This window comes from Ranitomeya variabilis, chromosome 4 (genome assembly GCF_051348905.1).
Source record: "Ranitomeya variabilis isolate aRanVar5 chromosome 4, aRanVar5.hap1, whole genome shotgun sequence".
Lineage (NCBI taxonomy): Eukaryota > Metazoa > Chordata > Amphibia > Anura > Dendrobatidae > Ranitomeya > Ranitomeya variabilis.
The window spans coordinates 44,576,006-44,602,724 of NC_135235.1; the positions used below are offsets into that span (position 1 = coordinate 44,576,006).

At 44.2% G+C, this 26,719-nt stretch overlaps 1 protein-coding gene across 1 annotated transcript in view; it reads right to left on the reverse strand.

Moving 5' to 3' along the window:
• Positions 1-382: 382 nt before the first annotated feature.
• Positions 383-26,719, reverse strand: part of TCERG1L (transcription elongation regulator 1 like) — a 268,237-nt gene continuing 241,900 nt past the window's right edge. Inside the window, exons 12-13 of the mRNA XM_077258434.1 lie at positions 8,757-8,875; positions 383-3,181 (exon numbers count right to left, since the gene is read on the reverse strand). Of these exons, the coding sequence (XP_077114549.1) occupies positions 3,025-3,181; positions 8,757-8,875 (276 nt within the window). The 3' untranslated portion in view covers positions 383-3,024. The remainder of the gene's footprint in view (positions 3,182-8,756; positions 8,876-26,719) is intronic.

Genomic DNA, 26,719 nt, shown 5'->3' on the forward strand with positions numbered 1-26,719 from the left:
CCCCTTCCAGCAATAATGTCCCTCCTTCGTCTTCATCATGTTTTAAATATAAACAATTATACTCGCCTGTTCCAGTTTCCACAAAGCGCTGCGTCTTTACCAGCACAGGCAGCGCATGATGTCACTGCCAGTCAGCTGCCAACCTCTGATAGACCGGTGGTGTGTATCGCCATGCATGGAACCGGCGGGTCTTTACACCGCAATACATTTCAGCTGAACGTGCATCTGATGATGCTCATCCAGATGAAATAGGTGCTGCTGCCGGCATGCGACCTCCCACATGAGCCCAGTCGCGGTCACCGATGGTCGCAGGATTGTTACGCCCCTGGTCACTGTGTATGTAAAGTAAGGTTATATGTATTTCAACACGAGACTCAGGCATTGACTCAACTTTGATTTATTTGCATCATTTTGATATATACATTGTACACAATATGTAAACACGTTTCCAGTCTTTATGCAATAAGAATATAAAATAAGGATAAAATATTGTACACTTAAAGTTTAGTTTTAGAATTTCATGAATTTTTGAAGAACTAATGTCATATCGACAAGCAAGCACACATTATTTATTGGTGTTTCTATGGCCACATTATGGACATTTTTGCAATAGAAACAATCCTAAATAGAGATGAGTGATTCCTTCAAAGTTCATTTCAGGCAGATTCACTGAAACAAGCCATCAAGCTGGATATATTTAGGAGTCAAAAGTTCCAAAAAAGGGTTAAAAAACAATACCATGTAATTCTCACCTGTTTTAGGCCCACTCGTCACCTTTCCTGCTGACACATCTTCTCGACAAGTCTTCCAGATTGTCCCCCAAAATTTTGGAATGTACTTGGGAATGTCTTCCGGTGCAGTCTTGACCTAACACGGCCAAAACCACGTCAGGCCAACACAGCGCTGGAAGATATTCAAGATCACGGAACGTTAGTGGAGGAGCGGGCAGGGAGCTACGCGGGAAAGGTGACGGATGGGCATAACCAGGTATAACATTTTATTGTCTTTAATGCCTTTCTAACCCTAAAAAGAATAAATTAGCATCCGACTGGCCTTTGCTCTGCTGGATTTGGGAGCATACAATTCTGTAAATTAGGAAATCTGGTGAATTCAAAATTCTTTCGAAATTCAAAATAAATTTGATTGGCTGCCAAATGATTCACTTATCTCTAGTCCTAGTCTTTAAAGGGAATCTGCCATCGGGTTTTTGCTACCTCATCTAAGAGCAGCATGATGTAAGAAAAGAGACCCTGATTCCAATGATGAATGAAGGTATGACTTAGTTTACTGTGTGCAACAGTTGTGACACAATCAGAGTTTTTAGATGTAACCTGTAGCAGAACTCAGAAAGCTGCCGCGGCCCACACTACTGTTTTCTGTGTGCATTGTCTATTGAAAGTGAACTGCTTATTAGAGGGGGAGGCGTGGCCGAACCAGGGCTCACGTGCAGTGTGGTCAGAGCAATGATAATCTACTAGTGATAAAACCTTCATTGTAAGTAAACAACAGCACACAGCTAAATAAATGAAACATCGCTGAATTCAGTGTCCCAGCCCCGACCTGATGCTGCCTTTAGATTACATAGCAAAACCTGCTGACAAATTTCCTTCAAAGAGAAATTCCACCTTTTATTAGATAGTGTATGAATATTCATTGGAAGTCAGGCTCAACCCACTGGGCTTGGGATCTTTCGTAACCCGCAGGATAATCTATGGATAGCTTTAGCCTCAGGCATACTAATATATATGCACCTTGGTTGCTGTGTTACACAACCTTAAATGATGAGTAGTTTTCCTTTTCCTGATATATACAGTTACTGTCCAACTACGTGCAATGCATCCCTTTCAGTGAGTAATTAGTCTTCAAAAGTATTCTACCAGCACTATAAGTACTGGAACGTCCTTTCCTACACTTATATTGTGCCTGTAAGTGTGCTATAGTTTGCTTACCCTGAATGAAAAGCCACCTTTCTATTATACCTGTATACAGTTTGAAAAATAGAAAAGCGGGAGGACAGAGACAAAACACCCCTCTTTTACTGAAATCAGTATTATTGACTCAGCTGCTAGAGATGGATTACTCTTTAATCACTTTGTGATAATTTTTCTTCCTAAAAACATAACTTTCTTTAAATAAAGTATATTGCAATTTTGTTAGTCACTACGTTGACCACCTAAAGAGTTCATAAAAAGAGCCATCTGAATTTTATGGAAACAGTTGTGGCCATTTAGAGATGTTTCAGAATGAATGTAATAAACCTTAAGACAACATGAAGATGACCATTCTTAAAATATTTATTAATAAAAAAAAAAATCTAAAATATTTATGTATACAAATTTGATGAGAAAACTCCCATGCATACTGACAGCGCACAATAAAAAGAACAAAACTATACATCGGATGGCCTTAAAAAAATGACTCCGTTGTGGTGACTTCTATGAACGAGCATGTGTGTCCATCGAAGCAAAATAAAAATTATAATTTTTTTAGACAACAACATAATTTGAGATTGCTCACACTTCACAAATATTTTTAACCATAGTTTATAACCAATGGCATATGGTCATGGATAAAGCATTGTTTTTCCGGATACACAATTATTACTGGTTTAAGGGGACTGTGCTTTCAACAAGAATGGAAAAGTGGTTTTGTTCTAACATTTAATAGAATTAGCTTTTATTTTCACTTAATTTACTTCTTGTACATTGTGCATCTAACCGATAATTTGCATAATTGAAGCAACTTCAGATTATAATGGAAAATAGAAACACATTAAACTGAACATTGTAAAAAAATAGCTTCAATATGAAACATTATTTCTATGAGAACTTTATATTTTGTGTTTTTTTTTTTCCTTCGGAGATATTCTTAATACACCAAGCCTGATTAAGGCTTCAGAACATAATCTCCTCAATGGATTTCTTCTATTTGATAATTTATGGAGGAAACTTTCCCTTCTTCTTGCAGCAGTTACAGCATAGGGGAAAAATGCTTATTGCACACTTGTGGGATTTTTGTTTAATTTTATCTCATTTTTCGTAATCTCATTCTGTTTTCTTTGTCCCTTTTTTTAAGCAAAATGATAAACTGGTTGAAAAAATGTTCTTGGTCTTTCTTTTTCTGGACAACACGAAAACGTTGGTCTCTTCCATGTTTCTCTGCAAATTCCTTAAAAGTGGTCCTAATGAGAACAATATAGAATATTATTAATAATAAGAATAAGAAAAATACATTGTTTGAGTTATATGCTTTTATCAAGTTATCATTAGTTAAAATAAAAAAATACAAATTGTAAAATAACATTTATATAAAGTATTCTGTTATCATATTGCATACTCTTAATATGTGTCACAATGTTACGATTGATGGAGGTCTGGCTTTCATCATCTGGGCTGATCCTGAAAACCAACTTTTTGAGGTCCCTTTATTTGGTTCCTTTCATAGCTTCTGTTCACCCTTTGAGTCGGGAACTGCAAAAATAGTTAATGAATAGAGCTTTGTTCCAGTTCCCTGACCAGCACATCCTGGGGAGTGATATTAGGCAATAAATAAAGTTGCAGTCTACCTCTTTCATTCTGAGGATTGGTGGATGTTGATAATCCATTGATATATGAGTGATGACATTTCTTTCTTCCAATCTAAGAGAGAGGCATGCTAAGCAGTCAGTATGATGATTGACAGCTCAGCCATCCAATCCAATGCTGGGGCGTGCTGAGCTGTCAGTGTCTTGAGTGCCAGTTTCGCCGTCCAATCAGGACCAGGGTGTGCCAGTGCTTCATACATGTGTCTCCTTAATAGTATATACCAGGCTATTTAGCCAACTCTCTGCCTTAGATTACTGGCTATTGTAGCGTTGTTCAAGAGGTGTGTGTGTGTGTTTGTTCTGTGCTCCTACTCTTGTATTCTGATTTTTGCTTCTCGACTTTGGATTTATCTTGACCATCTGGTTTGCCTAACCCTTTTGCTGCGATCTGTTACCTTCTTTGAATTCTGACCTCGGACTGTTACCTGATTATGCCTTTGTCTCACCCTTTTGCCTATGACATAGCCTTCTGGCTTTTGACCTTGGACCTTTTGACTACCCAGCATCATGCCTTGTACATGAGTAGTGAGTAGCGTCACATTACAGTTGGCCTATACATTTATCTCTTTCACCAGTATGGATCCTGTTCACATGCTCTGTGACCAGGTGACACTGATAATTCAGGATCTGGCCAAGAAATAGCAGAGTCTTGAATCATTCCAATATCAGTTGCAAGGTGAAATAATTATTTGGATGAAAACTTTCCATAGCTCTCCAATGCCGGCAGTGGCTGGGATATCAGTATCCTCTTACGTGTAGTTTGTTTTCTTCCCAACCAGTATTGGTCCGTCCTGATAAATTTTCAGTGGAGAAAGAACAGTTAAGGGAGAGCTGTAGGCTATTTTTTACCCTGAGACCCCAGTCATAGGGAATGAGTTCCAGTGGATGGAATAATCATGTCCTTACTGGGAGAGAGTCCTTAGGCTTGGGCATTTTCTTTGTCCCCCATGCCTCCTAATGGTTATCTGTTGATGCTTTTTTTGATGCCTTGGGGCTAATCTACAATGAACCTCACAAAATCCAGGTCACGGAGGCAAAGATCATTAACCTGACACAGGGTGGCCGCACCGTGAGGACTATATTATCGAGTCCCGGCAGTGGTCCGAGTGGTGGACATCCCCTTTATCTTGATAACAGAAGAAAGCAGAAATCTGAAACTGATTTCAGTATAACATTGAGTGCCTATCATATACACTCACCGGCCACTTTATTAGGTACACCATGCTAGTAACGGGTTGGACCCCCTTTTGCCTTCAGAACTGCCTCAATTCTTCGTGGCATAGATTCAACAAGGTGCTGGAAGCATTCCTCAGAGATTTTGGTCCATATTGACATGATGGCATCACACAGTTGCCGCAGATTTGTCGGCTGCACATCCCAAAGATGCTCCATACAAGGCAGGATGGATCCATGCTTTCATGTTGTTTACGCCAAATTCTGACCCTACCATCCGAATGTCGCAGCAGAAATCGAGACTCATCAGACCAAGCAACGTTTTTCCAATCTTCTACTGTCCAATTTCGATGAGCTTGTACAAATTGTAGCCTCAGTTTCCTGTTCTTAGCTGAAAGGAGTGGTACCCGGTGTGGTCTTCTGCTGCTGTAGCCCATCTGCCTCAAAGTTCGACGCACTGTGCGTTCAGAGATGCTCTTAGGCCTACCTTGGTTGTAACGGGTGGCGATTTGAGTCACTGTTGCCTTTCTATCAGCTCGAACCAGTCTGCCCATTCTCCTCTGACCTCTGGCATCAACAAGGCATTTCCGCCCACAGAACTGCCGCTCACTGGATTTTTTTTCTTTTTCGGACCATTCTCTGTAAACCCTAGAGATGGTTGTGCGTGAAAATCCCAGTAGATCAGCAGTTTCTGAAATACTCAGACCAGCCCTTCTGGCACCAACAACCATGCCACGTTCAAAGGCACTCAAATCACCTTTCTTCCCCATACTGATGCTCGGTTTGAACTGCAGGAGATTGTCTTGACCATGTCTACATGCCTAAATGCACTGAGTTGCCGCCATGTGATTGGCTGATTAGAAATTAAGTGTTAACAAGAAGTTGGACAGGTGTACCTAATAAAGTGGCCAGTGAGAGTATATATAAATCGATTGCTGCTCATTTACACTCAAACAGGAGAAATTCCTTTCCTTTTTCAATATAGTGCGTGAATCTTGCCAAGCTTCAGTAGCAAAGAGCTTATAAAGGAGTGTGAACTGGGCATTGTAAGACCACCATACCATCGTGTGTGTCAGAGACCTAAGTGAGTTAAAGTAATGAAGTATACTATAAAAATTCATAAAATTCATAAACTTACAATTCGTGGAGGATAATTAAATTTAAAAAAAAAGTTTAGTTACTCTTTAAAATGCAATTACAATAATTAGAGAAATGTTCAATCTTTCAATTGTGTAATGTTCACTTTATGAAATTTTACAATTTAATGAACTGCCATAATGAAAACTTAAAATAGTTAAGGTAAGTTGCTTTAAACTGCTCTAAAGAGGTTGTTTCACCTTTATAAATGTGTAAAAATTGCAAAATGCTTGTAAAAAAATTACTTTACAATTTATTTCGTAGTAAAATCCTCTCTGTTCTCAAGAGTGCAGGAACATTTAATTTTATAGTGTACTGCTCTTTGCCAAGGTATCCGGCAACTTCTGCTGCATGTTTGAGTTGGTCGGTTTCTTAAACAAGAAGCGTGTGCTTCAAAGCCTTTTGCTTTAGAGCTTGCAGTCGCCATTCTGAAGTCTGCATGATCACAGGGTCTGCCCAATGTCAGTGACCCTGTGCTTCTCTAAAGCTGCACAGACAAAATGGCTATGCCTAGTCACAATGAAAGAACATATTAAAGACTATCAGGAGACTGAAAACTCTGTTTTGAACTGTCAATCTTCAAGAGCACACCTCTCCCTGGCAAGCAGGAAGCCTGGAGTTGAAGAAGCGGTGTGCTCCTGATTAAAAAACCTTACATAGAACTTTTAATTAATTGAACGATTTACAGAAAATCACATTCTGGGCAATAGGAAGGTATGGCCACCCCCTTTTGCTTAGATGTAAATATGATCCAAACAATACCTCCATGCCATGGCAAAATAATGTTCACTCTGGCAATATTGTACTGTCAAAAAATCTGGCACAAAAAGTCGGCTTCCTTCTGTAAATGATGGGAACCGGCACCCTATTAAGCCACTTGCATTTTCTATATTGCTCTCTCTCTGGGTACATTGCGTTTGGCTTCCAGTTGCGACTAGTATACCCGTTATGGATGCTCTAGACTGGTGATTTTATCATTAATATTATGTTCACCGTCTTGTGAACACATATTTACCGTAATAGGAATTCATTTAAGATCCTAAAGAGCTGACTTTTTCTGGTGAGCAGAGCCAAATGATCCAGCTCACCAAATGGAGCCAGACCGTCCATCACTATTGGGTGGTTTCACTTGTCTTCTTGGATTTCTACACTAAGGGCTTTTAGAAAATGGGAGTCAGAGTCAATTGTCTAGTTTGCAACCTGCTAAAATTGACGCCATCCTATTGGAGTTATGCAAAATTCTGTCTTTTGTTATTCATCTCCTCAATAAGTGTTTTATGGCTGAATATAGGCCCAAACAAGAGAAAAAGTTCAATATGTGTTAAATAATGGATATAGATAGGTTTCTTCACCCAGGTTAAAGATTAGCTATCTCTCTATACAATGCAACACAAGGCAGAGAGCCCCTATGTCAAGACAAATGCTGATCTCAGAGGTTGGAATTAAAGGGAACCTGTCAAGTGAAAAAACACTATTAACCTGGATATATGGTCAATCTGCAATTTAATAGTATTCTGAGTGCCCCGCTGCTGGGAGGAGATTAACTCTAATCCTTCTGTCAGCACTTGGGGTTTAGTCGCTGCTCTGCATATAGAGAGCGGTGGCTGTAACCTCGCCCTCGGCATTGACTGGCAGCAGCTCAGCATTAGCGCCAACTGTCAGTCAGTGCTGGGGTGAGGTTAGAGTCATCACATTCTATACACTGAGCATTGACTGAACCAGCATCGGCACCATCCTCCTTGCCGGAACAAATAAAGTTAATTTCCTCCTGGCAGCGAGGCTCTCGGTGCTGGCACAAGGCTGGTTCAGAACAATAGTGTTTATTAAAGTGACAGGTTCCCTTTAATCTGTTAGACCGTCATGGCATATCCAGTCTAAGATGAGAATACCACTTTAATGAAATTTTCTGAAAAAATTGGATACTCCAAAATTTTCTCAAGTAATCTTGCAGCAGCCCCACAGAAGAAAAGAGTCAGGTCAAATTAAATCAATGGTCTGTACATATAATGCACAGATGTACCGAGTAGTGTTGAGCATTCCGATACCGCAAGTATCGGGTATCGGCCGATACTTGCGGTATCGGAATTCCGATACCGAGTTCCGATACTTTTGTGATATCGGAAATCGGAATCGGATCCATATTCATGTAAAAAATAAAGAATTAAAATAAAAAATATGGATATACTCACCTCTCCGGCGGCCCCTGGACCAATCACAGGCCGCGACGTCATCGCAGGTCCTAAACTCCTCATTGAGGAGTTTAGGGCCTGCGATGACGTCGCGGCCTGTGATTGGTCGCGTGAGCGGTCACATGAGCGGCACGCGACCAATCACAAGCCGCGACGTCATCGAAGGTCTTAAACTGCTCATTCTTAGGAACGGAGGCTGCCGGTTACAATTGGTAAGGTCCAGGGGCCCCCGGACGGGTGAGTATATCCATATTTTTTATTTTAATTCTTTATTTTTTACATGAATATGGATCCCAGGGCCTGAAGGAGAGTTTCCTCTCCTTCAGACCCTGGGAACCATCCAGGATACCTTCCGATACTTGAGTCCCATTGACTTGTATTGGTATCGGGTATTGGTATCGGCGATATCCAATATTTTTCGGGTATCGGCTGATACTATCCGATACCGATACTTTCAAGTATCGGAAGGTATCGCTCAACACTAGTACCGAGCCATCTAAAGCCACAGGTGCTCTATATAGCGAGTGCAGCAAGTAATATATTATTGCTATGTCTTTCATACCATATATTATATAATGCCCATTTAATGGTAAATCCGAATATAGTAGAACAATACATAATGACCAACACTATTAAATCATGTCCAATTGACTTTTTAGAGGGGTTAGTAATACCTTGGAGACAATTTAGATTCTTCTAGAAGCTTTTTAAATTCTTCTTTGGCAAGCATTAATTTACTTCTCTTTTCTTTATATTCTTCTTTAATTCGAGTTTTTACAAACTGATCGAACACCTAAAAGGGAAGCCATTTATATGTTACTAGCTGTACTACCCGGCTTCGCCCGGGTTAATGACTGCTGTTAGCAAAATAGAATGTGTTAACAAAAATTTATTCTGCACACAAAAACCACAAAACAAATAGATAGAAATGTAATTATTAAAAGGCAAAAACTAAGCAAATAGAAGCATTTCACAACATATATTAGCTTTGTTATACTGAGAATGTCTTTGTTGCCTATATTAACCAATCAGAGCTCAGGTTAATTAACTGTAGCAAAATAGAAGCTGAGCTGTGATTGGTTGCTATTGGCAGCCTGATAAATCCCCAGCCAACAGGAAGCCCTCCCCCCTGGCAGTATATATTAGCTCACACATACACATAATAGACAGGTCATGTGACTGACAGCTGCCGTATTTCCTATATGGTACATTTGTTGCTCTTGTAGTTTGCTTATTAATCAGATTTTTATTTTTGAAGGACAATACCAGACTTGTGTGTGTTTTAGGGCGAGTTTTATGTGTCAAGTTGTGTGTGTTGAGTTGCGTGTGGCGACATGCATGTAGCGACTTTTGTGAGATGAGTTTTGTGTGGCGACATGCGTGTAGCAACATTTTGTGTGTTGAGTTGCATGTGACAGGTTAGTGTAGCAAGTTGTGTGCAGCAAGATTTGTGCATGGCGAGTTTTGCGCGTGGCGAGTTTTATGTGTGGTGCATTTTGAGTATGTGCAAGTTTTGTGTGAGGCAACTTTTGCATGTGGTGCAACTTTTGTACATGTGGCAATTTTTCTGTGTGTGCAAGTTTTGCATGAGGTGAGTTTTCCATGAGGTGAGTTTTGCACGTGTGGCGAGTTTTGCGTGAGCCTAGTTTTGCATATGGCGAGTTTTGCATGTAGCGAGTTTTGAGTGGTGACTTTTGTGTTTCGACTTTTATGTGGCGAGGTTGGTGTGTGTGTGTGGTGAAATGTGTGCTGAGGGTGGTATATGTGTTCAAGCACGTGGTAGTGTGTGGCGCATTTTGTGTTTGTGTTCATATCCCCGTGTGTGGTGAGTATCCCATGTCGGGGCCCCACCTTAGCAACTGTACGGTATATACTCTTTGTCGCCATCGCTCTCATTCTTTAAGTCCTCATTGTTCACATCTGGCAGCTGTCAATTTTCCTCCAACACTTTTCCCTTCACTTTTTCCCCATTATGTAGATAGGAGCAAAATTGTTTGGTGAATTGGAACGCGCGGGGTTAAAATTTCACCTCACAACATAGCCTATGACGCTCTCGGGGTCCAGACGTGTGACTGTGCAAAATTTTGTGGCTGTAGCTGCGACGGTACAGATGCCAATCCCGGACATACACACATACATACATACACACATTCAGCTTTATATATTAGATATACCTGTATGTAATCTCCTGTATATAGTATATACCTGTGTGTCATCTCACCTATATATAGTATATATCTGTGTGTCATCTCCTGTATATAGTATATACCTGTATGTCATCTCCTCCTATACATAGCATATACCTGTGTCATCTCCTCCTGTATATACTATATACCTGTAGGTAATCTGCTCCTGTATATAGTATATACCTGTGTGTCATCTCCTCCTGTATATAGTATATACCTGTATGTCATCTCCTCCTGTATGTAGTATGTACCTGTATGTCATCTCCTCCTCTATATAGTATATACCTGTGTGTCATCTCTCCTGTATATAGTATATATCTGTGTGTCATCTCCTCCTGTATATAGTATATACCTGTGTGTCATCTCCCCTGTAAATAGTATATACCTGTGTGTCATCTCCTGTATATAGTATATAGCTGTATGCCATCTCCTCCTGTATTAGCCCTCGTTCACACGTTATTTGGTCAGTATTTTTACCTCAGTATTTGTAAGCTAAAATGGCAGCCTGATAAATCCCCAGCCAACAGTAAGCCCACCCCCTGGCAGTATATATTAGCTCACACATACACATAATAGACTGGTCATGTGACTGACAGCTGCCGGATTCCTATATGGTACATTTGTTGCTCTTGTAGTTTGTCTGCTTATTAATCAGATTTTTATTTTTGAAGGATACCAGACTTGTGTGTGTTTTAGGGCGAGTTTCGTGTGTCAAGTTGTGTGTGTTGAGTTGCGTGTGGCGACATGCATGTAGGGACTTTTGTGAGATGAGTTTTGTGTGGCGACATGCGTGTAGCAACTTTTTGTGTGTCGAGTTGCATGTGACAGGTTAGTGTAGCAAGTTGTGTGCAGCAAGTTTTGCGCATGGCGAGTTTTGCGCGTGGCGAGTTTTATGTGTGGTGCCTTTTGAGTATGTGCAAGTTTTGTGTGAGGCAACTTTTGCATGTGTTGCAACTTTTGTGCATGTGGCAATTTTTCTGCGTGTGGCAATTTTTCTGCGTGTGCAAGTTTTGCGTGTGGCGAGTTTTGCACGTGTGGCGAGTTTTGCATGTGGAGAGTTTTGCGCGTGGCGAGTTTTGAGCGGCGACTTTTGTGTTTCTACTTTTATGTGGCGAGGTTGGTGTATGTGTGGTGAAATGTGCACTGAGGGTGGTATATGTGTTCGAGCACGTGGTAGTGTGTGGCGCATTTTGTGTGTGTGTTCATATCCCCGTGGTGGTGTGATTATCCCATGTTGGGGCCCCACCTTAGCAACTGTACAGTATATACTCTTTGGTGCCATCGCTGTCATTCTTTAAGTCCCCCTTGTTCACATCTGGCAGCTGTTAATTTGCCTCCAACACTTTTCCTTTCATTTTTTCCCCATTATGTAGATAGGGGCAAAATTGTTTGGTGACTTGGAAAGCGCGGGGTTAAAATTTCACCTCACAATATAGCTTTGACGCTCTCAGGGTCCAGACGTGTGACTGTGCAAAATTTTGTGCCTGTAGCTGCGACGCCTCCAACACTTTTCCTTTCACTTTTTCCCCATTATGTAGATAGGGGCAAAATTGTTTGGTGAATTGGAAAGCGCGGGGTTAAAATTTCACCTCACAACATAGCCTATGACGCTCTCGGGGTCCAGACGTGTGACTGTGCAAAATTTTGTGGCTGTAGCTGCTACGGTTCAGATGCCAATCCCGGACATACATACATACATACATACATACACACACACACACATTCAGCTTTATATTAGATATCGGAACAATATCTGAGGTTTTTTTTTACTTTATCCTTTTAAGATTCTCACCAAAATTTCTACTACTATACAAATACACAACGACTCTTGATAATTTAATCTTGAAATGCATAGATTATATGTATGTATATTAGTGTACTCAATGTGAGACCAAGCTGAAGAGAAATCCATGAACCAGGGCACCAGACGTCTTCTTTTGGTAACTTTATTAGCACAGAAAAATTACAACGTTTCGGCCATGCAGGGCATTTATCAAGCTGTAAAAAAAGAGAGAGATGTGTATATTTTATGGCTTGATAAAGGCCCTGCACAGCTGAAACATTATGATATTTCTGTACTAATAGTTACTAAAGGAGGACGATTGGGGCCCTGGTTCCTGGATTTCTCTGTATTGCTACAACCTTGCGGAGGGTTGCACCAAGTGTGCATGGTCAACAGAGTAGTGCACAGGACTATATTGCACGTATAAGTGAGACGAACCTGGAGTTCATTTATGTAGACAGATATGTTTCACTGGAGATAAGTGAACTACCATGTAATGAATCAAATTAATTTTGAATTTTTCCCCAAATTTAATCTTCTGGCAAATCTAAAATTTGTGTTATTTGATTCATATGAGTACAGCAAATTATTGCCCAGCTGGCCTCTATTTTGCTGTCTTAATTTGAAAGCTGGGAAGGGGATAAAATACATTTTACTCACCTCTCCCAGGCCCTAACCATCCACAGCTACTCCCTTGTCTGTCAGCACATGTTTTTTGTTCTTCCGGCGCTTCCTTATGAGCAAGGTCAATGATTAGTGGCAAATAGTGATGAGCGAGTATACTCGTTGCTCGGGTTTTCCTGAGCATGCTCGGGTGGTCTCTGAGTATTTGTGAGTGCTCGGAGATTTAATTTTTGTCGATGCAGCTGCATGATTTACGGCTGCTAGACAGGCTGAATACATGTGAGGAATGCCTGTTTGTTAGGGAATTCCCACATGTATTCAGCCCAGGGGCGGATTATAATAGGGTCAATCTGGGTGGTAGCCCAGGTCCCAGTGGTGTGGGGGGCCCTGGGCTACCACTCAGATTGCCCGCCGCCATCAGGGCATTACTGCCCTGACTGGCGTATGGGCCCGGTGGGCAGAGGGGGGCTGCATCGGGCCCGTCTCATCTGCTCACCGGGCCCCTACCGGCACTGCGGCAGTTAAACGCTATTGATGTGTGGGCGCGCGCCCGCACGTCAGTAGTTAACAGCCGCCATCCAATTGGAGGCTGGCAGCTGACATCAGCCGCAGCATGCACGTCTCTGGCGTCTGACGTCATTGTCAGTCGCCGGCGAGTGTGCGCTGCTGGAGGGAGCTGCTTCACTGAAGGAGCCCGGACAGGTGAGGAGAACTCTTTTTTAAAAAAAATGCAAACGGCAATCCGGGGGGCCAGGGCCAGTATGCTAGACACACTGGGGGCAATATGCTGGACACACTTGGGGCAATATGCTGGACACACTGGGGCAGAGATGCTGGACACACTGGGGGCAATATGCTGGACACACTGGGGGGGCAATATGCTGGACACACTGGGGCAGATTGCTGGACACACTGGGGGGAATATGCTGGAGACACTGGGGGGAATATACTGGACATACTGGGGGCAATATGCTGGACACCCTGGGGGCAATATGCTGGACACACTGGGGGAATATGCTGGACACACTGGGGGCAATATCCTGGACACACTGGGGGGAGGATGCTGGACACACTGGGGGCAGGATGCTGGACACACTGGGGGCAGAGAATCTGGACACACTGGGGGCAATATGCTGAACACACTGGGGCAGAATGCTGGACACTCTGGGGGCAGGATGCTGGACACACGGGGCAGGATGCTGGACACACTGGGGGCAGGATGCTGGACACACTGGGGGCAGAGATGCTGGACACACTGGGGGCAATATGCTGGAAACACTGGGGGCATAATGCTGGACACACTGGGGGCAATATGCTGGACACACTGGGGGCAATATGCTGGACACACTGGGAGCAATATGCTGGACACACTGGGGGCAATATGCTGGACACACTGGGGGCAGGATGCTGGACACACTGGGGGCAGGATGCTGGACACACTGGGGGCAATATGCTGGAGACACTGGGGGCAATATGCTGGAGACACTGGGGGCAATATGTTGGAGACACTGGGGGCAGAATGCTGGACACACTAGGGGCAATATGCTGCAGACACTGGAGGCAGAGATGCTGGACACACTGGGGGCAGAGATACTGGACACACTGGGGGCAGGATGCTGGACACACTGGGGCCAGAATGCTGGACAAACTGAGGGCAATATGCTGGAGATACTGGGGCAGATTGCTGGGCACACTGGGGGCAATATGCTGGACACACTGGAGGCATGATGCTGGACATTGGGGGCAGAGATGCTGGACATTGGGGGCAGGATGCTGGACACACTGGGGCAAGATGCTGGACACACTGGGGGCAGAGATGCTGGACACTGGGGGCACGGATGCTGGACACTGGGGGCAGAGATGCTGAACACTAGGGGCAGAGATGCTGGACACATTGGGGCAGAGATGCTGGACACTGGGGCAGAGATGCTGGACATTGGGGTCAGAGATGCTGGACACTGGGGGCAGAGATACTGGACACACTGGGGGAAAGACTGGAGACAGATGGGGCAGTATTGGAGACATGGGCAGAATGTAGATACGGGGCATAATTGGAGACACGGGGCAGAATGAAAGACATGGGGCAGGGATTGGAGACAGATTGTGCAGGATCATGGGGCAGGATGGATACGATGGAGACTGATGGGACAGGATGGGGAGATCATATGGGGCAAAATGGATACTCATGAGGGCAGGATGGGAGAACATATGGCTGGAGCCAGGAATGAGATACACGGGGCCAGGATGGGGATATTATTATTACTATAGGGGCTAATTAAGGGATATTATTACTGCAGTGAGGTACTTATTTTATCTTTTGAGGTCACTGTTTTGAATGGGGGGGCGGTCCTGTTACTGTGTAGAGTGACACTATGTCACCTCTTTTTCTTCATGTGGTGTAATGTAGAAGTTGGGAAAAATTAAGAAATGTGTTCTGTAAGCGGAGCTCAAGATAACTGTGTTATTTCCTGCAGAGATGAGTCCTGGCTGGAAGAAGTGATTGCGGTTTGTGCTGGATGAAAGATGAAGGACTTCACCTACAGACGTCACTGGTGAGTCAGTGTTACCTATACACTGACACTGTACACTGTACACTATATACAGAGCTCCTGTGTATAATGTCACTGGTAGTGTTGAGCATTCCGATGCTGCAAGTATCGGGTATCGGCCGATACTTGCTGTATCGGAATTCCGATACCGGGATTCCGATACTCTTGTGGTATCGGGTATCGGGTATCGCAACAACATTAATGTTAAAATGTGTAAAAGAGAGAATTAAAATAAAAAATATCGCTATACTCACCTGTCCGACGCAGCCGGGACTTCAGCGAGGGAACCGGCAGCGTTGTTTGTTTAAAATTCGCGCTATTACTTGGTTACGTGAATTCCCGGCTTGTGATTGGTCAGGTCGGCCACGTTGCCGGGACGCGGACCAATCACAGCAAGCCGTGACGAAATTACGTCACGGCTTGCTGTGATTGGTCCGCGTCCCGGCAATATGGCCGCCCTGACCAATCACAAGCCGTGACGTCACGGGAGGCTGGACACGCGCCCATTTTAAAATGAGCGCGTCCAGCCTCCCGGCTTGTGATTGGTTGACCGCGGCGCAACCAATCACAAGCCGTGACGTCACGGGAGGCTGGACACGCGCCCATTTTAAAATGAGCGCGTCCAGCCTCCCGGCTTGTGATTGGTTGACCGCGGCGCAACCAATCACAAGCCGTGACGTCACGGGAGGCTGGACACGCGCCCATTTTAAAATGAGCGCGTCCAGCCTCCCGGCTTGTGATTGGTTGACCGCGGCGCAACCAATCACAAGCCGTGACGTCACGGGAGGCTGGACACGCGCCCATTTTAAAATGAGCGCGTCCAGCCTCCCGGCTTGTGATTGGTTGACCGCGGCGCAACCAATCACAAGCCGTGACGTCACGGGAGGCTGGACACGCGCCCATTTTAAAATGAGCGCGTGTCCAGCCTCCCGTGACGTCACGGCTTGTGATTGGTCAGGGCGGCCATATTGCCGGGACGCGGACCAATCACAGCAAGCCGTGACGTAATTTCGTCACGGCTTGCTGTGATTGGTCCGCGTCCCGGCAACATGGCCGACCTGACCAATCACAAGCCGGGAATTCACGTAACCAAGTAATAGCGCGAAGTTTAAACAAACAACGCTGCCGGTTCCCTCGCTGAAGTCCCGGCTGCGTCGGAGAGGTGAGTATAGCGATATTTTTTATTTTAATTCTTTCTTTTACACATTTATATGGTTCCCAGGGCCTGAAGGAGAGTTTCCTCTCCTTCAGACCCTGGGAACCATCAGGAATACCGTCCGATACCTGAGTCCCATTGACTTGTATTGGTATCGGGTATCGGTATCGGATTGGATCCGATACTTTGCCGGTATCGGCCGATACTTTCCGATACCGATACTTTCAAGTATCGGACGGTATCGCTCAACTCTAGTCACTGGTGATCACTGTATTACCTGTACACAGACACTGCATACTAAGTACAGATCTTCTGTGAATACTGGCACTTATGATGATAGTATTGTGGGTTTTTTTGTTTGTTTTTTTCTTCCTAACTGAAGGGTAAATTGACTAGATCAATAGATGTTTGACAGGTTATAGTTTCACACAGCAACAATTTTTCTGGAGTAATCTGGTTCAGGTATATGATGACCCCGTCGCATGACCCCATCGCATGACCCCGTCACATGACCCCATCACATGACCGGGGGGCCCACAGTGTCTGAACAGCCCGGGGCCCTGGCTACCCTTAATCCACTCCTGATTCAGCCTGTCCAGCAGCCGTAAATCATGCAACTGAGGCGATGAAAACTAAATCTCTGAGCACTAACAAATACTCAGAGACAACGCGAGCATGCTCGGGAAACCCTGAGCAACGAGTATACTCGCTCATCACTGGTGGCAACGCATGTCATTAACCCTGTGACATGGGGTTGCCACATGTCATTGATGTCAATGATGGGCGCTTCATCACCATGTGACTGTGTGAGACCAATTACTAGCCTTAGAGCCACAAGAGAGTGCAAGAAGAACTGGAGATGGACACTGAGGACAAGGAGATGCATAGATGGCGTAACGATAGGTGAGGGCCTGGACAGATGAATATAATGTATTTTAATATTTTTTAAAGTTATTCATTAAGTTTTAGGGTCTGTAGAAATAATATTTTTATGCCAATTAGGCCTCTTTCATTTTCGAACAATTTTCTTTTATTTGGATTAAATCAAAATCGAATATTCTGGCCAAACTGAACAAATCTGGCCAAAACGAATTTAGGGAAAATGGATCATATCTACATTTTAACTTGAGTAGCAAAACCCCTGGGGCATAGTAACATTGTTGATTTGGATTCCTATGGCACACCAGAAAAAATTATTCTGAGGACCCAACCTCTATTTATTACAGAATATGCACATGTCCACTTACAATTATGTTACAATCTTTGCTGCTATCGCTGCTATTTGCTGCTATCGCTACAGAGAAGTATCATCAATAAGATCTAAAAAGTTATTTGTAAATATCTTTAAAAAAATAAACTAAAAGTGGCATGTTGTTACAAAATAGCATTGGGCGCCTCACGTGCACTTTCATGTTGGCAGGTGCTACATCTGTAGAAACATTTTTACTCTCCTACATCTATATTCTCACTTTTTGTGTCAATGTCAAACCTGTAAAAAGACCACACATTAAGAAATCAAAAATAGAACATAAAACACAATCTGGTAATCTTGAAAAGGTGACATCAAGAAGTCTAGTCATATTTATTGCCACTTTGTTTCTGATTTTATTAACTAATCACACACTCCTGTTAGTGTGCCAGGTTTTGTCATGTTAAGAAATCATACCAAGAATAGTTATTTCAGAATTCTTTCCACCTTTAATGTCACTCATAATCTGTACAAGCCAATTGAAAAATAAACTGAAATCTTTTCAGGCAGAAAAATAAAGAACTAACTAACATAAGATGATTGCGTAAAAATGCACAACCGTATACTAATATTTTGTTGAAATACACTTACAATTTATGACATAATTTAGTCTTTTGGGTAGGATTCTATTGGCATGGCACATCTAGAATTGGTAATTGTTTCCCACTCTTCATTGCAGTAGTTTCAAATCTGTCAGATTACAAGGGCATCGTCTGTGTATGACCCTCTTTAGGTTAACCCACAGGTTTTCAATTTGATTCAGATCTGGGCTCAGATTAATCCATTAAAAATCTTTGATTTTCTTCTGCCAAAGATTTAAAGGCATGCTTAGGGTCTTTGTCATACTTATTCTTCTTCATCTTTAGCTTTTTATCAAAGGCTGGAAGGATTTTTTGCCAAATTGACAGATATTTCGAACTGTTCACAATTCCTTTCACCTTGAATAAAGCCCCAGTACTAGCTGCTAAAAAACAGCCCAAAAGGCATAATGCTGCTTCACCATGGGTACGGCGTTCTTGTGACGCACAGTGTTGAATTTTTCCCAAACATGCCTCTTGGAAACTTGGTCAAAAAGTCAAAAAGCCTCATCAGACCGTAACATGATTTACCACATGTTTTTGGCAGACGATGTAGGTTTTAGTAAAACATAGTGGAGCGCCCCCAGACACAGGGCAGCGGGGTACTTGGTACCGGGCCTCTCTGTCTCGGTTCTGGGGTTGTCACGGTGGCGAAACCCGGTCCGTGACCCTGCTAAGGGGCGTCCAATGAAAGATGTGATGATGGTACGTGGTGCAGGTCGCGATGAATAACAAGGACACAGGGTTGCAGTCTCTTTACCTCTTTACTGAAGGCTTCAGGATCCTCAATCCAGAGTACTGCTAACAGGGCTGGCTGAGACCGGCAGGTCCGAAGACACATCCAGAGTTTCCTTTTCAGGTGGAAATCAGTGCCTACCTTCTAGCGCCTGTGTGTTGTAGTACTTCCCTGCTGAGCACCACGGGATAGTCCTCACAACTGTTGTGTCTGTTTCTGATGTTCTTCTTTCTCACAACTCGTATCTATTCTGATGTTCTTCTCCGTCCCCCAGATGATATGGATTGGACGCACCCGTATGACGGGTAGGCCTGGAGTTCTTCCGGGACCCTAGCGTCGCCCCTCTCCCACAATTGCCCCCTATGTCTTCTTAGGTGATTTAGGTGAGACAGCCAACCTAAAATTAACTGTCCTGCCGCTGTTCAAAGTATTGCTTGGAGCCTAATACTTCCTCGGCGTTCCGGCCACCGGCTACGCGCCTCAGTAGGATGTTGCCTCGATCTTACGGCACGAGTCCTACTGGCTTTATCTCCTTTTTGCTGCGATCTCGTTTCTCACTTCTCCACAGTAAACCTCGCTTCTTTTCCTTCCTTAGGATGCTGCCGCATTCGAGTGCAGGCGTGGCTCCGTAACGTTCTGTTCTGTTTCCTAGGCCACTGTCAGGATCCCACCCCTGACAGAGACCCCCCTGAATCTTCCCCCGCAACACCCTCTGCCACAGGATGTTGCCTGGATCCAACCCAGTCAGCTTCTCACTAACTTCCTATCCAGCCCCCAGTTTTACCAGATTGTGAGGAGTGGCCTAATACATAGAACCCCTTGCTCCCCCTAGTGGCCAGAATGTGAAGTGTAAAGTGTGACTGTGATACCTAGTCAGGTGAACTCCTTAAGTGCCATCAGACGTAGCATCACTCCCCTTAGCGGCGGAGCGTCAGTACTGCAACGACCAGGACTCTGGGGCGCTGCACTAGCAGGGATTGGAATTTTTCTTTGAAAGAAAAGACTTCCATCTTGCCACCCTACCCCACGAGCCAGACATATGAAGAAAACAGGAGATTATTGTCACATGCAGTACACAACTAGTACGTGCCAGAAATTCATGCAGCTCTTTTATTGTTTCTGTCGGCTTCTTGGCAGGTTTCAAGGCCATTTTTTTGTCTTTTCATCATATTTTGAGGGACAAAAAAGGCCTAGGTGATGTTACTGTTGTGCTAAATTTAAGCCACCTCTTGTTGACTGTCTCTACAGTGGTCCATGGTATATCTAATGCCTTGGAAAAAAAATTCCACCTTTCTCCTCACTGATAACTTAACAATGAGATCTCTTTGCTGTGTTGAAAACTAGTTATGAACCATGGCTTTTTTGGTAAAATGCAACTAAAAAGATGTCAAGAAAATCCTATTAGAACAGCAAAACTTTATTTGAAGTTAATCAGAACCACTGTAAATGATGGAGGCTGTGCACCGACTACTGTGGAACATGACTGTAAATGTGATTGGCTAATTCGGAAAACATACACAAACCCAATTAACGAGGATATTCCTACTTATACAGCCACATTATTTTAGCTTTGTTATTTTTATTTCCCCCCTCAAAATTATTTCAATTTGTTATTTAATGGTGTTGTACAGATTATGGGTAACAAAATGGTGAAAAAGTTCCAAAATGATTCTTGATTAGTGTTGAGCATTCCGATACCGCAAGTATCGGGTATCGGCCGATACTTGCGGGTATCGGAATTCCGATACCGAGATCCTATACTTTTGTGGTATCGGGTATCGGTATCGAAACAACATTAATGTAAAAATGTGTAAAAGAGAGAATTAAAATAAAAAATATTGCTATACTCACCTCTCCGACGCAGCCTGGACCTTACCGAGGGAAGCGGCAGCGTTTTTTGTTTAAAATTCGCGCGTTTACTTCCTTACGTGAAGTCCCGGCTTGTGATTGGTCGCGTGCCGCCCATGTGGCGGCGACGCAACCAATCACAGCAAGCCGTGACGTAATTTCAGGTCATTCAGTATTTTAAAATTACGCTCCGGCTTTGTGATTGGTTGCGTCGCAGTCACATGGGCGACGCAACCAATCACAGCAAGCCGTGACGTAATTTCAGGTCCTTAAGGATTTTAAAATTACGTCCCGGCTTTGTGATTGGTTGCATCGCAGTCACATGGGCGACGCAACCAATCACAAGCCGGGACGTCACGGGAGGCTGGACACGCGCGCATTTTAAAATGCGCGCGTGTCCAGCCTCCCGTGACGTCCCGGCTTGTGATTGGTTGTGTCGCGGTCAACCAATCACAAGCCGGGAGGCTGGACACGCGCGCATTTTAAAATGCACGCGTGTCCAGCCTCCCGTGACGTCACGGCTTGTGATTGGTTGCGTCGCCCATGTGACTGCGACGCAACCAATCACAAAGCCGGGACGTAATTTTAAAATCCTTAAGGACCTGAAATTACATCACGGCTTGCTGTGATTGGTTGCGTCGCCCATGTGACTGCGACGCAACCAATCACAAAGCCGGAGCGTAATTTTAAAATACTGAATGACCTGAAATTACGTCACGGCTTGCTGTGATTGGTTGCGTCGCCGCCACATGGGCGGCACGCGACCAATCACAAGCCGGGACTTCACGTAAGGAAAGAAAAGCGCGAATTTTAAGCAAAGAACGCTGCCGGTTCCCTCGCTGAGGTTCAGGCTGCGTCGGAGAGGTGAGTATAGCAATATTTTTTATTTTAATTCTTTCTTTTACACATTAATATGGATCCCAGGGCCTGAAGGAGAGTTTCCTCTCCTTCAGACCCTGAGAACCATCAGGAATACCGTCCGATACTTGAGTCCCATTGACTTGTATTGGTATCGGGTATCTGTTGTGAATTTGGATTCTGGGCTCCCCCGGTGGCTACTGGTGGAATTGAACTTGTGACATCATCTTCCCTGTTCACCTGTTCTGATTAGATCTGGGTGTCGCTATATAACCTGGCTTCTCTGTTAGATGCTTGCCGGTCAACAATGTTATCAGAAGCCTCTCTGTGCTTGTTCCTGCTCCCAGACATCTACTAGATAAGTTGGACATTCGTCCATGTTTTGTTTTTGTATTTTGGTTCCAGTTCACAGCTGCAGTTTCGTTACTGTGTCTGGAAAGCTCTTGTTGATCAGGAATTGCCACTCTGGTATTATGAGTTAATGCCAGAGTCCTAAAGTAATTTCTGGATGTGTTTTGTTAGGGTTTTCTACTGACCATGAAAGTATGCTTTCTGTCTTCTGCTATCTAGAAAGCGGACCTCAAATTTGCTAAAACTATTTTCCTGCTGCGTTTGTTGTTTCATCTCATATCACCGCCAATATATGTGGGGGGCCTCTGTCTCCTTTTTGGGCATTTCTCTAGAGGTGAGTCAGGTCTTATATTTCCCTCTGCTAGCATTATTTAGTTCTCCGGCCGGCGCTGGGCATATAGGGATAAAAAGTAGGACATGCTACCTGGCTACTTCTAGATGATGCGGTAGGTTTAGTTCATGGTCAGTATAGTTACATCTTCCAAGAGCTTGTTCCTATTGAGGCTTATGCTAGTTCTCTGGCCATGGAGATCATGACAGTTTGACCGGACCACTAAAGGGTTAAAATCCTTGGCTGAGAAAGGAGAGAAATAAGAAGTCTGCTGAAAATTTTTTTTTTTTTTTTTTTTCTCTAGTAGTTAGTGTGCTCTTAATTGGATCACTTGCCAGTCTGTCTATGCTGCAGTCTTTCTTTTTTTTCTCTCTCCTTCTAATCTTTGAATGGCTCTATGTTCACCTGTCTATAATGGATCTACAGAGTGTAACTGCAGGTTTGAATAATCTCGCCACGAAAGTACAAAGTTTGCAAGATTTTGTTGTTCATGCTCCGGTATCAGAGCCGAGAATTCCTTTGCCGGAATTCTTCTCAGGGAATAGATCTAGCTTTCAGAATTTTAGAAATAATTGTAAGTTATTTTTGTCCCTGAAATCTCGTTCTGCTGGAGACCCTGCACAGCAGGTTGGGATTGTGATTTCCTTGCTCCGCGGCGACCCTCAAGATTGGGCTTTTGCATTGGCACCAGGGGATCCTGCGTTGCGCAATGTGGATGCGTTTTTTCTGGCCTTGGGCTTGCTGTATGAGGAACCTCATTTGGAACTTCAGGCAGAAAAAACTTTGATGTCCCTATCGCAGGGGCAAGATGAAGCTGAAATTTACTGCCAAAAATTCCGTAAATGGTCTGTGCTTACTCAGTGGAATGAGTGTGCCTTGGCGGCTACTTTCAGAGAGGGTCTTTCTGATGCCATTAAGGATGTTATGGTGGGGTTCCCTGTGCCTGCAAGTCTGAATGAGTCCATGACAATGGCCATTCAGATCGATAGGCGTCTGCGGGAGCGCAAACCAGTGCACCATCTGGCGGTGTCCACTGAGAAGACGCCAGAAAACATGCAGTGTGATAGAATTCTGTCCAGAAGCGAGCGGCAGAATTTTAGACGGAAAAATGGGTTGTGTTTCTATTGTGGGGATTCTACTCATGTTATATCAGCATGCTTTAAGCGTACTAAAAAGCTTGATAAATCCGTTCCCATTGGCACTTTACAGTCTAAATTTATTTTGTCTGTGACCCTGATTTGCTCTTTGTCATCTATTACTACGGACGCCTATATCGACTCTGGCGCCGCTTTGAGTCTTATGGATTGGTCCTTTGCCAATCGTTGTGGGTATGATTTAGAGCCTTTGGAGACTCTTATTCCTCTGAAGGGGATTGACTCCACCCCATTGGCTAATAATAAACCACAATACTGGACACAAGTGACTATGTGTATTAATCCGGATCACCAGGAGACTATTCGTTTTCTGGTGCTGTATAATCTACATGATGATTTGGTGCTGGGATTGCCATGGCTGCAGTCTCACAACCCAGTCCTTGACTGGAGAGCTATGTCTGTGTTGAGCTGGGGATGTAAGGGGACTCATGGGGACGTACCTTTGGTGTCCATTTCATCATCTATTCCCTCTGAAATCCCTGAGTTCCTGTCTGATTATCGTGACGTCTTTGAAGAACCCAAGCTGGGTTCACTACCTCCGCACCGTGAGTGCGATTGTGCTATAGATTTAATTCCGGGTAGTAAATACCCAAAGGGTCGTTTATTTAATCTGTCTGTGCCTGAACATACTGCTATGCGAGAATATATAAAGGAGTCCTTGGAAAAGGGACATATTCGTCCATCGTCATCTCCCTTAGGAGCCGGTTTTTTCTTTGTGTCAAAAAAAGACGGCTCTTTGAGACCATGTATTGATTATCGGCTTTTGAATAAAATCACGGTTAAATATCAATACCCATTGCCGTTGCTGACTGATTTGTTTGCTCGCATAAAGGGGGCCAAGTGGTTCTCTAAGATTGATCTCCGTGGGGCGTATAATTTGGTGCGGATCAGGCAGGGGGATGAGTGGAAAACCGCATTTAATACGCCCGAGGGCCACTTTGAGTATTTGGTGATGCCTTTTGGTCTTTCTAATGCCCCTTCAGTCTTCCAGTCCTTTATGCATGATATTTTCCGCGATTTTTTGGATAAATTTATGATAGTGTATCTGGATGATATTCTGATTTTTTCGGATGATTGGGACTCTCATGTCCGGCAAGTTAAGAGGGTTTTTCAGGTTTTGCGGTCTAATTCTCTGTGTGTCAAGGGTTCTAAGTGCGTTTTTGGGGTTCAGAGAATTTCCTTTTTGGGATATATTTTTTCTCCCTCTTCCATTGAGATGGATCCTGTCAAGGTTCAAGCTATTTGTGATTGGACGCAGCCCTCTTCTCTTAAAAGTCTTCAGAAATTTTTGGGCTTTGCCAACTTTTATCGTCGATTTATTTCTGGTTTTTCGGATGTCGTTAAGCCATTGACCGATTTGACTAGACAGGGTGCTGATGTTGCTAATTGGTCCCCTGATGCTGTGGAGGCCTTTCAGGAGCTTAAGCGCCGTTTTTCTTCTGCCCCTGTGTTGCGTCAGCCTGATGTGACTCTTCCTTTTCAGGTTGAGGTCGACGCTTCTGAGATCGGGGCTGGGGCAGTGTTGTCGCAGAAAAGTTCTGACTGCGCCGTGATGAGGCCTTGTGCCTTCTTTTCCCGTAAATTTTCGCCCGCTGAGCGGAATTATGATGTTGGGAATCGGGAGCTTTTGGCCATGAAGTGGGCGTTTGAGGAGTGGCGCCATTGGCTCGAGGGGGCCAGACATCAGGTGGTGGTATTGACTGACCACAAAAATTTGATCTATCTTGAGACCGCCAGGCGCCTGAATCCTAGACAGGCGCGCTGGTCATTATTTTTCTCTCGGTTTAATTTTGTGGTATCGTACCTACCGGGTTCTAAGAATGTTAAGGCGGATGCCCTTTCTAGGAGTTTTGAGCCTGATTCACCCGGCAACTCTGACCCCACAGGTATTCTTAAGGAGGGAGTTATCTTGTCAGCCGTTTCTCCAGACCTGCGGCGGGCCTTGCAGGAGTTTCAGGCGGATAGACCGGATCGTTGTCCGCCTGATAGGTTGTTTGTTCCTGATGATTGGACCAGTAGAGTCATCTCTGAGGTACATTCTTCTGCATTGGCAGGTCATCCTGGAATTTTTGGTACCAGGGATTTGGTGGCAAGATCCTTCTGGTGGCCTTCCCTGTCACGAGATGTGCGAGGCTTTGTGCAGTCTTGTGACGTTTGTGCTCGGGCCAAGCCTTGTTGTTCTCGGGCTAGTGGATTATTGTTGCCCTTGCCTATTCCTAAGAGGCCTTGGACACACATCTCGATGGATTTTATTTCAGATCTGCCTGTTTCTCAGAAGATGTCTGTCATCTGGGTGGTGTGTGACCGTTTTTCTAAGATGGTCCATTTGGTTCCCCTGCCCAAATTGCCTTCTTCTTCCGAGTTGGTGCCCCTGTTTTTTCAAAATGTTGTTCGTTTGCATGGTATTCCTGAGAATATCGTTTCTGACAGAGGAACCCAATTTGTGTCTAGATTTTGGCGGGCATTCTGTGCTAGGATGGGCATAGATTTGTCTTTTTCGTCTGCTTTTCACCCTCAGACTAATGGCCAGACCGAGCGGACTAATCAGACCCTGGAGACATATCTGAGGTGTTTTGTGTCTGCTGACCAGGATGATTGGGTTGCTTTTTTGCCATTGGCGGAGTTCGCCCTCAATAATCGGGCCAGCTCTGCCACTTTGGTGTCCCCGTTTTTCTGTAATTCGGGGTTCCACCCTCGATTTTCCTCCGGTCAGATGGAATCCTCGGATTGTCCTGGAGTGGATGCGGTGGTGGAGAGATTGCATCATATCTGGGGGCAGGTGATGGACAATTTAAAGTTGTCCCAGGAGAAGACTCAGCTTTTTGCCAACCGTCACCGTCGTGTTGGTCCTCGGCTTTGTGTTGGAGATTTGGTGTGGTTGTCTTCTCGTTTTGTCCCTATGAGGGTCTCATCTCCTAAGTTTAAGCCTCGGTTCATCGGTCCGTATAAAATATTGGAGATTCTTAACCCTGTTTCCTTCCGTTTGGACCTCCCTGCATCCTTTTCTATTCATAACGTTTTTCATCGGTCGTTATTGCGCAGGTATGAGGCACCGATTGTGCCTTCCGTTGAGCCTCCTGCTCCGGTGTTGGTTGAGGGTGAGTTGGAGTACGTTGTGGAAAAAATCCTAGACTCCCGTGTTTCCAGACGGAGACTCCAGTATCTGGTCAAGTGGAAGGGATACGGCCAGGAGGACAATTCTTGGGTCACTGCATCTGATGTTCATGCCTCTGA